The sequence below is a fragment of the Benincasa hispida genome, chromosome 2 (assembly GCF_027475165.1).
Source record: "Benincasa hispida cultivar pf3 chromosome 2, pf3_genome.v1.1, whole genome shotgun sequence".
Taxonomy (NCBI): Eukaryota; Viridiplantae; Streptophyta; class Magnoliopsida; order Cucurbitales; family Cucurbitaceae; genus Benincasa; species Benincasa hispida.
The window spans coordinates 46554946-46571259 of record NC_143479.1 but is presented as its reverse complement, the minus strand read 5'-3'; the positions used below and the strand labels follow the sequence as shown (position 1 = coordinate 46571259).

At 32.4% G+C, this 16314-nt stretch overlaps 1 protein-coding gene across 1 annotated transcript; it reads right to left on the bottom strand.

The window, feature by feature from the left end:
- Nucleotides 1–3708: 3708 nt before the first annotated feature.
- On the bottom strand, nucleotides 3709–11395 carry SMG7 (Telomerase activating protein Est1). Its single transcript, XM_039022610.2, has 8 exons — nucleotides 11159–11395; nucleotides 9430–9544; nucleotides 8580–9179; nucleotides 8323–8445; nucleotides 7534–7757; nucleotides 5485–7436; nucleotides 5255–5384; nucleotides 3709–4312 (listed from the first exon to the last, which is right to left on the bottom strand). Exons 2-6 carry the CDS (start codon nucleotides 9490–9492, stop codon nucleotides 5507–5509), a joined length of 2940 nt encoding a protein of 979 aa, XP_038878538.1. The 5' UTR covers nucleotides 9493–9544; nucleotides 11159–11395; the 3' UTR covers nucleotides 3709–4312; nucleotides 5255–5384; nucleotides 5485–5506.
- Nucleotides 11396–16314: the final 4919 nt, after the last annotated feature.

Below are 16314 nucleotides of genomic sequence, written 5' to 3'. Positions count from 1 at the left end.
CCTTTGGGCTTGTTGATCTTCTTAAATGATTGGCCTTTGGGCTTGTTGATCTTCTTAAATGATCGACCTTTGGGCTTGTTGATCTTCTTGGAGGATTAGTATTCGCACGAGGCTTCCGGAGAAACTTGTTTCGTAGAGTTGAACTTGGGTTGGTGTTGATGTTGAGGTTGATTTGATGCGATGTGGTTCAATCTCTAATACTTAATCCTCTGATTCTCTCTCGGTTGAATGCGTACGCTTGATGTTTAGAAGCAGGGCGTGTGGATGTTCTTAAGCTTGGAGTTTTGGAATAATGCTTGTATCTTCAAAGAACTTCAGTCTTCAGAATGCTTGTATCTCCAAAGGACTTCAGCCTTCAAGCGTGGTCAGAATGCTTGTATCTTCAAAGGACTTCAATATTCAGAATGTTTATATCTCCAAAGGACTTCAGTCTTCAAGCGTGGTCAGCTTTAGGAGTCAAGGAGTCTTCTAATTGTAGAAAATTCTCATCTCTGGAGTATAGAATTGTTGACCCCTCCAAATGAGGGGAGCTTCTCTATTTATAGAGTTCACAGGTGGGCTTGGGCTTGGTTGATCCATGGGTCTGGCCTTTGGGCTCAATTAGTTGAACTTGGGCTTAGTTGGTCCATAGGTCTGGCTTTTGGGCCCAATTAATTGGATTTAAGCCTGATTTGACATTTGGGGGTCAAATTCAACGTTTAGTTGGACTTTGACTCAAATAATAATATCAAATTGGGTCAAATTAATCTTATCTGATTCAACGGTCATGATAAAACCACGTGGCGTCGTCGAAATTTGTCTTTAACTTCAATTCAGGACAAATGTAACTTCTAATTGAGCCCAAATTTAATTATTTCGAATTTCGTCATTAATTTAGTAAATGACGAGGTAACTTGTGATTGGTCCAAAGTTTCTCATTCAACAACTGTTACTAGTACTACTACCATTACCATTAAATGGTAACAGTAACGATAATGGTAACGGAAAATATTATAAATTCATAATCCTCATAATGAAAAAAAAAATCTTTATAACGGTAATGATTACGGTAAAAATAGAGGGTCCTACATAATTTCCAAACATAATAGATTGAGCATCCTCAATTCCTCAATCAGATTGCACGTTTTGATTACAGATTTAGAGGTGGAATGATTACTGAACATAGGTAAACAACAAAAAATATAATCAAATGGAGCTCACTTTTCAGATTACCATTGATGTATTACGTTTCACTTGGATAAATGTGGCCCATGTTTAATTCCATCAATACTCCAAAGGGTAGTTCTTTTTCCAACATTGTGTTCACATAAACCAAAAGGACAACTAGTCCCTTTTTAAAAGGCATTAAGAACATAGTTGATATCCAATTCATATTTCTGTTTTCATTTTGTTAATAATTATATATTTGACATATATATTTTTGTAAAAAGAAATTTTTTAATTTTGTAGTTCAAATAGTGAAAATTTTAAAATTAAATGCAACATTATATTTTTAAAAAAAAAAAAAAAAACTTTTGATATATCTACTATGTCATGTTGTAAACAATTCATTTTCATAAATTTTAAAATTAATATAACGTAATATATTATAAATCATCTAATATTGTAAAATGATAAAATGTATGCATAAATTAACTACTAATTGTTTAGAGTCAACCAAATATTTAGTTGGTAACTAAAATTGTTTTTAATGTTCATAAATATACTACCAAACACATTTATAACTAATATAATGTATTTGAAAAGAAAATACAGTTCCTATTTTTTCATTGAAACCATTGTTTCAAAGTTTTATATTCAGATTACTAGCCAAATGCAAGTATTATACTTGGGAGATGAGAAGTAAAGATATGTCATAATTAATTAACAAAAATGAATTAATCTATCTAATTATTTTTAATTAATTGTTAACACCAATATACTAGGTAAACTTAACAATTTAAAGTGATACATTTATAATTACTATATTATATTATCTTAGCCACATTCAATGTAAATTTTTATTATTGATCTAATTATTTACTATTAATACTTCAATTAAGTTAGACTTATTTTAGAATAATCACCATTCCTTCTAATTAGCGTTTTAATGCCAAAAAAAAAAAATCTCATTTGATTAATCTCACCATGGGATTGGGGCAAGGATTCCATATGGAAAATTCGTAAGGACCCGATTGGACCAGATTCAATGTGAATAATTTTTCCCATTTGACTTCAAAAAGAAAAAAAAAATCAATTATCATAAATTACCATTATGAACAATTTTAGTTAAATAGTTAACTTTAATATGATTAATTCCACAAAACAATTAGAATTTAAAGAGAAACTACTCAAAAGTTTTAAGTTAAAGGAAGTAATTATCAATCAAATTATTCATATATATAATCTAAATTTATTATAATTCAAATATATCCTTTTTTTGGGTTTAATTCACCCATCTTTCATTTATACCATACAAGATTATGTCAACATACATTTGATCGACCTATCTTGTATTGGCCTATCAAATAGGGGTGTTCAAAAAATCTGATAACCCGACCAACCCAGACTACCCAACCCAAACCGCAAGGGTTGGGTTGGGTTAGATTTTATTTTGGGTTGGGTTAAAAATATTAAATTCGGGTTGGGTCTCGGATTATCCCATTTCAGGGTCGGGTCGGGAATATACATATATAAAAGTTAAAAAAAAAAAAAAAAAAAAAACGAACCGGTGACTCAACCCGAAAATTTTGGGTTGGGTTGGATTGACCCTCCAAAAAAGAACTAATAGGGTTCATTATTAACCAACCCGACTTTTTGAGTTGGTCTACAAAAATCTTCCAAATCAACCAACCCAGTACACCCCTACCATCAAAAGATGTACAATAAACCTTATATAACTTGTCAAGTCAAACTATATGCATATACTTGATCGGCCTAACAAAAAATGTACAATAAACCTTATACTTCAACGAATCATCTACAACCGAGGAAGAAGATGACGAATCATACACAACCAACAAGGTGGTATAGAAATCAATTCTAAAATCATCGAAAGGAAAGTCCACATTTTTATGATTTTAATTTGGGTTTCCATGCTCTAATAACAATCAAGAATATGAGACCTTATCTAGAGGGTTGTTATCATCGAAAGAGTTGTTATAATCAAAGCACATATCAACCTGATTTTAAATATGAAAATAAAACGATTTAACCATTTTAAAATCACTTTAAAAAAAAGTTCCCCCATCTCGAAACAAACATTCATCTCCTAATGCATGTACATTCACCTATTATCTATTTGAAAAGCAAAAGTTCAAAACCTAAATTGAGACCTTTGAAAAGGTCAAAATACAACACCTTGGTTGCATGCAAAAACTAAACAAAGGGTTTCATTTCAATTAATCAAAAATTTCACAATAGATCACAGTGGTGGAAATGAAAATTCTTTAATGTGTTAAAACATGGGGGGGTACCTGAAATAAACGACTGAAAGAAAAGAAGATTTGTAAATAGAAAGGCATTAATTCTTTCTTGTAATAACGTGGGATGGCAGGCACAAAGCACTTTGTCAACCATGCTATGAACTTAGGTTAAGCTTATAGATCAGTTGGCAAAAGGCAGCCATGTAAATCTCTTCCTACAAAAGCCAATTTTAGGCAGAGGCATACGTGATAAACAGAATCTCAATCTCATACACAATAATAGAAGAGAACCAAACATGAAAAGTGATGGACAAACCAGAATAGTACATTAGTACCCAGCAAACACGTCTGACGCATTTCACAAATTATTTCCGTATTAGAAGAAAGCCACGACTTGACTCGACATCAACAACATTTAAATCTAGGAAGGTTCCTAAAGATTCCAGCTCAGTCATAACAAAATAGTGCATAATAACCAACCCCCCCCTCTTTCACAACTGAAAGTAAAGGGGTGATTTCACATTCAAAGAGTGTAGTCATCCAAACCAAACATATGAGATTTTGAAACCCACACCATCATCCAGCAGTTCAGGTCATGTAGATTCTTACCCGCATAGAATACGCCAAAAAGTCTTCAGAGACAGAACTTGCCAAGCAGCACAATAGTATCACCTGCCTTCGGATGATAGTAAAAGCAATTTCAACAGCTAGACTCGACAGTTAAGTAGATTACTGAGTACACCATCTTATCCCACCAATCAATACCTCGAGATAAAACCGATGAACTTAAGAAGACCTTCTAACCACCCCAACCAACCTGACAAGGCAATTTACTTCCATACGAACAGCTCATCGAACAATGTTCCCAATTTTCTCTTCCTCCTTTTACTGGAGAGCTCGGCCATTCGCTACATACACGCACACACAAAAAAAGAAAAAAAATCAGTATGCGTAAAATAAAATCATCTTACACCTAACTACCCAATATACACATAAAAACCGACAAGATAACACTTAAAGTAAAAATAGATAACTGTATCAGTCATGTCATGTGCCACCACCATGGATTTGATAAAGCTACCCCAGTTACTCAAATTTTAATTTGCTAGTACAATTCTCTTTTACCCTTTTTCTTTTTTCCTTTTTAAAGAACCAAGCTTTCATTGAAAGAAAATACAAGGACATGCCCGAAAGAGGGGGAAAAAACAAAAGAACAAGCCTCACACAAAAAAGGAGGACCCCACTCTAACAAAATCATGTTTAAAGACCTAGAAAAAAGCCCACAAAGAGAAATTAAACCTTACCAGCTCCCAAATCTAATCACTCAACCTTTTCATCTCGCTAGAAATCTATTTACTTCTCTCGAGCCAAACTCCCCACAAAATTCGCTGGTACAAATAAGACTTGCAAGCGTTTTTTCAATTAGCATCCTCACCCCATACTGGAAAGGATGCAAATTATGATATATCTCAAACACTGATGCATACAAAATTCATCAGAGCCTGAAAAAGATCAGATCGATCTTTCATTACTCCAGTCCAAAGGTGCACAAGTTCTTATCAAATTCCTAATTTATCATCTGAAGACGGCACCTTTCAAGGCAGTACAGTGGATAACTAGTTTCATTATTATTTATTTATTTTAGTTATTTCCTTTGAACTAATAAAAACTAATGTGGAGAGAAGGGAAGAGAGAGACAAGAATGCAGAACCAACTAGCCTATGCAGAACTAAAACATACATGTTGAACCAGAAGTTGGTCACAGAGATTTCTTTATTGAAAAAGAAGGAAGAAAGCAAAATCCGAGATGTATATCAACTACAAAATGGAAGATATGGGAAGAGAAGCACCTGTATGGTCGCAAGTGCCTGCTCAAATCCAAGGCCTGAAATGCTCCAATAAAGTTTTCAACAAGCAGCAAAGGTGGAGTTCAATTTGGCACCAGGATGTGGTACGATCACCATTATCATTCCCGAGGACCTCAAGAATCAATGAAATAAGTCAAGACTATAATATTTTCCATGAACTAGTCATTTAAATATCACCACAGTCCAACAATCAGAGTAGATAACTGACATACCATCTATACTCTCATACTGACATCACATGAAGTAACGACCTGTCCATATAGACTGTCCTGGATATTGCTCAGGCAGCGAATTAAAGAGTTGGCTACCACCATTCACAAGCTGTTGATGTGGCTGCAGATGTTGTTCATTGTGTTGTTTTAGCTGCTCAAGCACTTGAAAATCAGGCCAGCCTTTCTGTTTTCCTATTGGAGACTGCACATTTGGAACTTGTTTTCCAGGAAAAGGGAAGCTGATTGTTGCACTCAACATATTACTAACACCAACTTGCTGAGCATTCATATGAGAGGTGAGATGCACAGCATTAGCAGAGTCTTTTGTAGAAGAGGGCAGCTGATATCCATCTAACCAGCTATAATCATCCATGATCTGATTCTCACTTCTAAACTCTGAACCAGGAAGGGATTCATTAGCATGCTTAGTTGGAACGTGGTTGAATCCAGGAGGAGGTCCAAGATGCCTAACTGGTCGACCAACTGGGCTTTTTCTCAACCCTGTTTGAAGGCTAGAAAATGCACCTGTAGTCATTGGGTCAATAATGCCTCCAAACGAGGCAGCAACATCATTCCTAGATTGCACAAGAGTTCCTATGGGCTTTTTGTCACTGTAAAAAACATCATTATTTATGCTAACAGCTTGCTTGATAGGCATCGAGTGAGCAGCATGATTAAACATGCTTATATCATTCTGAAAATCAGATTTCATCCCATGCCCATTCTCCAATAACCTCAAACTTTGCAAGCTATCAACAAGGCAAGCTTCCTGTTCAAGTGGCCATTTGGAAGCATTCGCCTGAATCGTTTGCCAGTGGAGAGTGTTAATATTAGCAGCAGTAACAGGTGCTTGAGAACTTGACTCAAAACCATTTGACTGGTAAACATCATCAGAAGAGGTTGTCACACCACCATAGGATCTCAGATCACCTCCAGATGAGTTACTTCCAAGTTGCAAACCCTCATAACCTGACCGCAGTGAATCAGCAATTTCAATTCGCTTCTCAGCAACTAGAGGCTTGAAGACAATTACTTCATCCTCCTCTTCCCCTTCCAAAACTAGCTGGGAACTTGGCTTACCAACTGCCAAATTGTTTGTTTTCTCGACTTGAGTTTCTTGAATTGCACTACCTGGACTAGGAATCATGCTAGAAGACGATGGAATGACGAAATCATTTGGCACTTGAGGTTCAACACCGGTGCAAAACCTTTTCACCTTTGAATTGTAGTATATCGGTTCTTGATCAATCTTGACTACGTTTGCTAAAGCCTTCCCTGCAGCCAAAATCCTTTTAATGCGAGCAACCTTCTCTTTATTGCCATCACTTCCAGAATGCTTCCTTGAAAAATCCAATATCGTCTGTGCAGGAAGAAGTGGCAAGAATCCCCTTAATTCAAGATCCTCCCACAATGCAAGCCGATTTTCAGTTTCGCCCTCTTCATATTTACTGAGGTTAAAAAAGCAAGTTTCATCTCCATCATCATCTAAGGACACAGAACCACTTGACAAAAGCTTATTGAAGAAGGAGATGCAAAGGTTCCAAAATTTTGATCTAGCAGTTGCCTGTTTATCATCCACTTCACTGTTTGCTGCAATTTCTGGGCAACAGGCCAACCATTCAATAAGAACTAGAAGGCCAGGCAGAAAAAAACTTGATAAAGGATCACGCAACTGGGAACATCTGTCTAGAATAGAGCCCATCAACTCAAAGACTGCAATATGTGCATTCTGAATCAACACAGCCCGTTGTACAATTTCTGAGTACGTCTGCCCTTCAGTTTCTTTATTCACATTGTGAACCGTGAATATAAGAATTGCAACAATTCTAACTATGATGAGACTGTTCTCAGCAGCATCCGTTCCAAAAAGCAGTTCCTCTTCAGGTCCAGAAGCCAAAAGTTCGGAGAAACTACTATTAACTAATGATAGTACCTCTGTAAAGGTCTCTAGGCTGAAGGAGAAGAAAAATAAGATCAAGAGATATATATGTTGAGCCCAAAGAAAAAGGGAGGAGGAAGGGCGGAAACAAGTAAATAGTCAGTAATTACCTTGTGCGTGTGAAAAGAATTCCATTTAGACGAACAAATCTAATGCAAAAGGATTTAAAAGGATCTTGTGGAGATAACACACTCTCCTTTGGGGGTTCAGTACTAGAATCTTTAGTTGCAAGCTTTACTTCTCCCTTCCGTCCTTTTCCACTAAATCGAATAGGTGATTCCTTCTTCAGAGGAGGTTTAGCAGTCGCTGACAGCTGAAAATGGCTCTGACGGTTCTGCAAAAGAAATAGGAAACAACCGACAGCTCCACTAGTTCAGCATCAATATTGAACTAAATGTCCAGAAACAGTGGTAAAATAACTTGGCTGACAAACATCTACATGGTTGTCTAGTGATGTAAATAGTTTTCTAAAAAAAATAAAGTTACAAACAAACAATTGGTTTTTTTATTGGAAACATACACATTTCATTGATATGATGAAATTACATTAACAAAAAAAAGGAAGAGAGAGAGGGTCCAATCCAATGGAATAGCACCTCAAAACTTCAATGAAGTTAATACGGTAATTTGCAAGGAAAATACTAAAAGCTGGAAACGTGGTACCAAGACTTGTTGGTCATAAAAGTCAGAAGCAGAAAGAGTCATTAAGGAATTAAACAACCTACAAAATCATAACAGATTACTAATTCTACTTGAACGGTCAGCCTTGAGTTTCAAATGGTAGTGCAATATGATATCTAGTAGCATTTTAAAAATTATATCCATGTCATGAGCAAGAGAAAGACGAGAAGAAAATACATAAGATAGACTGCAGCAGGTGATGTACTAATGGCAAATACCTTCTCAAACGCAACAATCAAATTCTCTCTGGCAGTAGAAAATGGAGAATCAACAGCCAAACTACGGAAATATCGATAAACAGCAACCAACTCATCTCCTGAGTATGAAGCTAAAATAGCAAGCTGAAAGATGGAAACACCTCTCATAAGTGAGAAGCTCAGAATGGAGATGGGAAGCATATAAATTCGATTGCAAACAAAAACAATAATAAAGAAATCAAAATAAAGGACTGATATTCAAAATATTCGATAAGGACCTGATGATGAGGATTGCCACTCGATGGCCAAAGTGATGCTGCTTGCAGGTAATAACTTGAAGCTGCAGTATACTCCCGATTTTTTGAATCGCCTTCCCCATATAACCCTTTGTAGCGAGCAAGATCACCCAAGTATATCAAACAACGATGACAAGAAATGAGACCTTTCTTCATGTCAGAAGACTTCTTTCCATCTTTATCTGTAGCCATACGGTTGTCTGCATCCTCCGAGAAAAAACCCAAAGGGAGCCCATATTTTGCTCTGATTTTCAATATTAAATCATGGTAAAATCCAGTAGCTTCGGAAAGAAAAGTTTTGAACTGCAATCTTATTTTTGAAACTCTGTCAGGCCTTGTAGGCACCCCTTGAGAATTGTTAGAACCAGTAGGATTTATAGCAGCAGTATAGTGTCCCCTCAACTCCTCAATTCGCTTGTAATGCAACTGCCATAGAGCATACTCAATATTGTGCTGTTCAGAAAAAGCATAATCCTCGAGGATTATTGCCTCATAATTCTCACGCATTTGTTGCCATGCATTGGGATCTGAAGGAACTCGAGCCTGAGCCGACCTTCTACGTCGATTTTCCAACTCGATATTCTATAAAGAGATAGACACCAAAACTAATGACAAATTTAAAAACACGCATAACACATATTCTATAAGAGATCCATAGCATCCATGTTATCTTAAATGCACAAAACTCATCTCATTCTGATCTCCATACTACAAAAGGTTTGTTTTACCGCTTAATGCTTAAATCATGAGCCACGTTTTATACTACCAAAATTTTATATTAGAAGCAAAAAATAGTCTTTAAAAGAGAACAAAAGAAAGAAAACAAAAATACCTTTTCATAAAGGCGTTGAGCACGCTCCCACGATGAAGAAGCGGAAGCAGACATCTTAGCCATTGGTATATTTATCTTCCATCAATTATATTGAAAGTCTTCATACTACATATATCTGAAGGAAATTCTTAACCCATCAGCATATTGAACAACAGAAAATTATAAGCTTTGTCGAAAAACTAAATAATAACAAGTCGCTAGAAACAAAATATATACCTAAAACTAATGCTTTTAAAGAAGAAAAAAGATCTTAAAACTAATGTTATCATCCATCCTATTCCTAAGCTATTACCGACTTTTACAAATAATTTAAAATGCACCACTTTCAAACAGAACTACCCATCAATGAATGTAGTTAGAATCAAGTTAAAAACAAAAATTGAAAATATCTAAAAGAAAAATCACAACAAGATGAAGTCAAAAAATACCAAGAAAGATCTGAAATACAATTGCATATTGGATAAAATCAAATAGAAAATCACAAAATCAACGGCCTATGCACTAAAAATAATATGAAGCAAGGCTAGCAATTAACACAAGTAATTATTTAGAAGTCTGTCACCTCAAATCATATTTGGTAACTTTATTGGAATGACCCAATTGATCACAATACAATTTCTACCTCAGAATCAAACACGTGATATATGTTCTCCTTTTTCCATTGCTAAGGGGAAGATGACAAGTTCTTTGCTATTCAGCCCAAAAGATTTTAATTTCCATGTTGAGGGAAAACCCACAACGCACATAACCTCATCAACTTAATTTAAACTAAATATGGCCACTCGACCTGTAATGACTATATAAATTTCCAAAAGCCATCAAATCATTCCTCAAAGAGGAATTCGTGGTTCAACATGTAGTCATCAGTATACTTGGAAATTCATCCATATTTACGAACAACATAGTAAGAATCTTTAAATTATTGTCCTATTCAAATCATATCTTTAAAAATCACAAAAGAAGAAACAGCAAGTAGACACATTCATCTATTAAACATGATCCGACAATTCTATACTTCCACACCCTTCCATAATTTAAAAATGAATTACACCTTTACATGAAGTATATTACCACACTCAAAAGAAAACAAAAGGCTTGCTTCTAAAGAGAAGCCATAAAGCCACGCTTTCAATAAAATACAAAATATTCAATCCAATCAAATGCACAAAATAGACAGTTGAATCAAAAATAAGATTCAAAACCCTTCCAGACTCATCCAAAATACAATCGGTCTAAACCCTAACAAACCCAAATAATATCCAATTCCCATTCACCGGAACGAGAAAAATCCACCGATAGATAGTCGTCTACACCAAAAAGAAACCCAATTAAAATTCCCAGAACAATGTAAAATTTTCCCATCAAACAATCATGACACAATACGTAAAATCACACCGTGTTGACCACCAAATTCCAGCTTGACTTAATTCAGATTTCAATTCCAAGAGCCCAAAGGAAGAAAACCCAGAAATCAATCATCAAGCCCTATCTAGAAAACCCCGACAAAAGAATTTTTTTAAAAAAATGTCAAATAAAACAAATACACTAGAGAAAACAAACTTAAGGAAAAGGGAAAATAAACCCAGATCTAGAAAACCCACAAAGAATTTGGCGATGAGAATCAATCAGAGCTCGAAAATCCGAAACAGAGAAAACCCCAACAAAAGAAAAATAGCGAAAAAGAAGAAAAACAAAAGGAAACCAGGAATGGGAAGAAATTGAAAAGTACCTGAGGAGAGCGATCGGATGGAGGATCAAACTGTGAATTGAGGAAAGAGAGAGAATTAGAAGAAGAAGATGGTGGATTCGATTTAGGGTTGGAAGAAGAGAAGAAGAGGATGAGATTGGGTTTGGTTTGGTTTGGGAGATTTTACGAATTCTTTTCTTTCCTTTTTTTCTGTTTGCTTTCTTTTCTTTTCTTTTTCAATGTGTTTTCGTCCTTTTCTTCCTTTGCTTATACCACCCTATTTTCCTCAACCAGCTATCTCCACCAAAACGACGCCGTTTTCTTCCAATATTTTCTTTTCTTTTCTTTTTTTTTTTTTTTGAGAGAGAGAAATAAAATATACTTAATTTTAGTTCTTCGTCTTCCCCTTCTCCGTCGTGGTTTCAACTTTTCAAAATTTTGTTTATTAAAAAAATTAAATTAAATACTTTTTTCATCTAATTTTTGTTGATTTTAATCTCTCTATTTTTAAAATATTCATTATGATACCTATATTTTTAATTTTTATTTATTTTAGTCTATATATTTTTAAATTTAATTCATTTTGATTCATCTATTTTAGGATGATCATTTTGATCCTTATACTTCCAATTTTTGTTAGTTTAGTCTTTATACTCCTAAATTTAGTTCATTTTGATTCTTGAACTTTGACAATTTCGATACTTTAAAAATGAAAATGACGGACGAGACAAAAAATGATCAATTTTTATATGTATAAAAATCAAAATGCACCAAAGTTTAAAACACGATGATCAAAATGAGTATTTTTAAAGTATAAATATCAAAATAAACCAAAATTAAAATTATAGGGATCAAAATAAATATTTTAAAAGTACAGTGACTAAAATAAAAAAATAAAAAGTAAAATAATATTTAAAAATAGATAAATAAATGAGGGGTTAGAATCTTATCCAGATTCAATTTTATATTTTAAATGTATCACGGTTTATTTGATTCTTTATCTAAATTTATTGTTTCTTTTTCATTTATCTTCAAATGAATTCAATAAATAAATTTCTGCTTTTTTTGGATTTGTTTGTTAAGATATGATTTGGTATTTTTTAACACTGAATTTACATCTCTTCACTATATTTTTATTCAAATTTTTTTGTCATTCACATATTCAAAATAGTGAAACGTTTAATTAAAATTAGTTATTAGAAATAATGTTATTTTGTTTTCAATTTTTTAAAAATGTTAGTTTTATTATTTTCTGTTAAACGTATTGTTTATATATGACCAATTATTGTTCTTGGTATACTTTCCCGTTCCTAAAAAAAGGTATAATTTTATGTTTTTACATGAAATAATTAATTAATCAAAATATAATTTTAGATAATACACTGAAACAGCCTTAAGTTATCCTTTACTAATTAGTTGATTCATTATTTTTTAAAAAAATGTAATTAGTTGATTCTTTTATTTCAAAAAAAGCAATTAGTTGATTCTTTTATAATTATGGCAACAATATAAGTTTTAACTTTTTTTTTAGAAATAAATCCTTTTTTATGGTGTAGACTGTATAATAGATATGTATCTTTTTATTTTAAGATAAGAGATTTGTTTTAGGATTTTTATTTTTTAAGTTTATATTTTATCAGATAAAATAAAAGAACGTATTTAACCAATAAATTTCTAAATTGCCAAAAATCTAAAATGTCTTTTAAGTAGTAATATATCAGTATTATTTAAATTATTATAAATAATTATTGAAAGTAACTTTAGAAAAATCAATTCAATAAATATATATACATATTTGTTGAAAAATCAATTCAAAATTGGCCAACTCAGCTAATTTTTTTTTATTATTTATAAATGGCATGGTGGCTTATGGCATGGTAGAAGCTTTTGATTTTTAGTTTTCTTGAAAAAAATATGAATTTATTTGAATTTTAATTTTTTGTGAACTAATTGATTGAGTAATTTATTTACAAATGTAAATTCTTTAAATTTTAAATTTTCTTCAACACATTATAAGCTCAATTCTCAAAGAATATTATTTAAGTTTCATATTTGATTTCTACACAAAATCAATATTTTATTAATAGAAACTCTATATAATTGTAGGACTTGCTAATTTGTTTTATTTTTAATAAGCTCATACATTTAAAAGATATTTTGCAATTAACGTTATTTAAACAAACTTACAAATCTTTTAGATTTCAATCTTCCTTTATTTGTTTATCAATTTGTTTACAAACTAAATAATCATTTCTACCCCGTTTATTTTCTGTTTTTTGTTTTTTAAAATTAAAGTTATAAACACTATTCTCACCTTCAAATTTCTTCATTGTTGTTTACTTTTACTTAAAAAAACCAAACCAAATTTTAAAAACTAAAAAATAAATAACTTTTAAAATTTTATTTTTATTTTTGAAGTTTACCTAAGAATTCAAATCCAATAATATCTTATTATTTATGAGGAAATAGATTTAATTTTAAAAAATCAAAAACAAAAAAACAAAATAGTTAACCAACAGGATTCATAATCTTTTAGAATTTCATTTTTCTTGATGTGTCATCAAATTTGTTTTGCAAACTTAACAACCTTTTTCTAGATTTTGAATTCTCTTGATGCGTCATCAAATCTGTTTTGCAAACTTAACAACTTTTTGATGGATTTTTCTTATGTGCCATCAAATTTGTTTTGCAAACTTAACAACCTTTTATATTTCAATCTTTCTTTGCGTCATCAAATTTGTTGTACAACTTAACAACCTTTTAGAATTTGATCCTTTTTTAATCTGTCCTAAATTTTGTTTTGCACAATTAACAAACTTTTAGAATTCCATCTTTCTTTATTTATCATCAACTTTGTTATACAAACTAATCAACTTTCTAACTTTCAATCTTCCTTTATTTGTAGGTAGGTGACTTTAGCCCTTAAAGTATGTTTTATAAAATTATATTTTATTTCCATCCAGTTAAACAAAACTGTGTTCGGATTAATTGCTCAAAAGAGCTATTTTAAAGGTCCAAAATGGCAAATGAGCCAGATTTTGAAAAAAAATGTCATGACCACATAAAGTTACATTATTGTCCTTCTTCTTCTCTGGATGACGAGTCCATGCGAGTAGCTTCAATGTGACCAAATTAGTGAGCAAGAGACGAGAGAGATGTAGTGAGCAAAAGACGAGAGAGATGAGTGATTTTGTGAGTGATGAAACATATAGAGAGTGAAACGAGCGAGTCCGAGACGAGCTAGAGTGAGAGAAAAAGAAGAGAGAGCGAAACGAGCTAGAGTGTGAGATATAGTGATTTGTGAGTGAAAAAATAAGAGAGAGTGAGACTACTTTGTCTCGTACGCGCGAGTATATTTTGATAATCTCACTCGAATTTGACGTCAACAAAGGGTCATTCGACATCTTTTTCAAAAACCGGGTCATTTCACATTTTTCTCCTAATTTTTTAATCATCCATCCGACGGACTCATAATTCAAGCACTTATTTTTTTTATTGATACTTGTGACACACTTGCTTATGTAATCTTTATTGATTTAGAACGTCAAAAGGAATATCTTTTCTTTTTTGAAAGAAAAAAAGGAACTTCTCCTTGATCAATGTAAACTGTTATATGTTTGAACATAATAAATTCAAATTAAAATATTAAATAGTAGGAAATTAATGAGAACTTCTAGCCACATATAGTTATTTTTTAAAAAAAGAACATATACATTTAAGTGAATTAATTAAAAATTTCGATTTTAACTTCTGTTGTTTTCAACCATTAATCTGACGAGTTAATGCAAGTAAATCTTGAAAGGTATTTGTAAGATTATAATTTTACTTTAAAACTGCTAAATTAGTTTTCAAACAAAATTCTTTTGAAAGGAACTTTTGTAATTTTTGTACAAAGCTTCTTACATCATTTTTAATACAACAATTACAGGATGTGGATCAAACTTCCGACCTTAAATTACAGGACGTGGATCAAACTTCCGACCTTAAAAAAGTGCAGGTCAACTAACAAATAAATAAACACACTTTAGCAATCTTGCATCATAGTAAACTTTTTTCTCTATCTTAATAAGCTTTCAATATTTCAATGTCTACTTTTTACGCAAAATACAAACTCCAACCGTTAATTAAAAAGTAATAATGTAAATGAAAATCATAAGTTCAAAATGGAACATTTTCCAACTCTTATACAAAACCAACATAGGTTGGCCTAGATGTAAATAGGGGATATGACTTTAGGAGTGAAAGCAACTCTGTTACCAAGCCGCATCTTTTAAATTCGATTTTAGTATTTTTCAAAAATCTATGTTATATTTTTTTAATTAAAAAACGATCATGTTCGGTTCGATTTTAAATTCAATTTTGTTTAAATTAAAAACGGATCGATTTTAAGTTCGATTTTACTTTTTTTAAAAATATGTAAATATATTAGTTAAAAACGGTTCAATTCAATTTCAAATTCGGTTTTCGAAATTGAAACCAAACCAACCCGAATTAATTCAATTTCAAAATTTCTTCAAATCGGTCCAAACCACATTTTTCAGTTTCACTGAGTTTTTGGTTCGGTTTTTCTTGTTTGAATGGTCTCCCCTACATGACTTTGCCACCTACCTAAAATTTAATATCTTACCTGTTTTCTTGACGCCCAAATATTGTAGGATCAGACGAGTTGTCCGATGAAATTGGTCGGAAAAAAAAACTCTTATACAATAGTACAAGTGCAAACAATAATTAAGCAATGATATTGTTAATAGCAGTTCAGTTCATATAAGCACAATTTAATTAGTCAAAACATAATTAACCTCCAAAGGTGTTCAAATCTTCATTGAGGTTTGAATTGAAATGTTTTTTTAAGAACAAAAATAAATAAATAATGCCAGCCTCTATATGGCTGAACTGAAGTTAACTCTGTTGACATTTCAAGCCAGATTTAAAGATAAATTTGAAGCCATATTTTAAGCCTTCTTTCTCTTTTGAATTTAGCAATTGCAGGAGTAGGGTCGAACCATCTCGGCAACCAACCACCTTTGATAAAATAACTGATGTCTTATACATTAAACTATGCTCGGATTAACACCCAAAATTGGAAAATGGAATACCTGAACTCTAAAGCTTCTTTCAGAATAATCAGAATAGTCTCATCAATATATGGAAAATGGAAGATTTTCCTTGACATCCAAAAAGAGAAAAAAATTCCAATC

Coding starts and splice junctions, on each gene's coding strand:
- SMG7 (XM_039022610.2), bottom strand. CDS start 9,492: ATGGCTAAGATGTCTGCTTCCGCTTCTTCATCGTGGGAGCGTGCTCAA. Junction 8,446..8,579: donor GTGGCAATCCTCATCATCAG/GTCCTTATCGAA, acceptor TCCATCTTTCAG/CTTGCTATTTTAGCTTCATA. Junction 7,758..8,322: donor TGATTGTTGCGTTTGAGAAG/GTATTTGCCATT, acceptor TTTCTTTTGCAG/AACCGTCAGAGCCATTTTCA.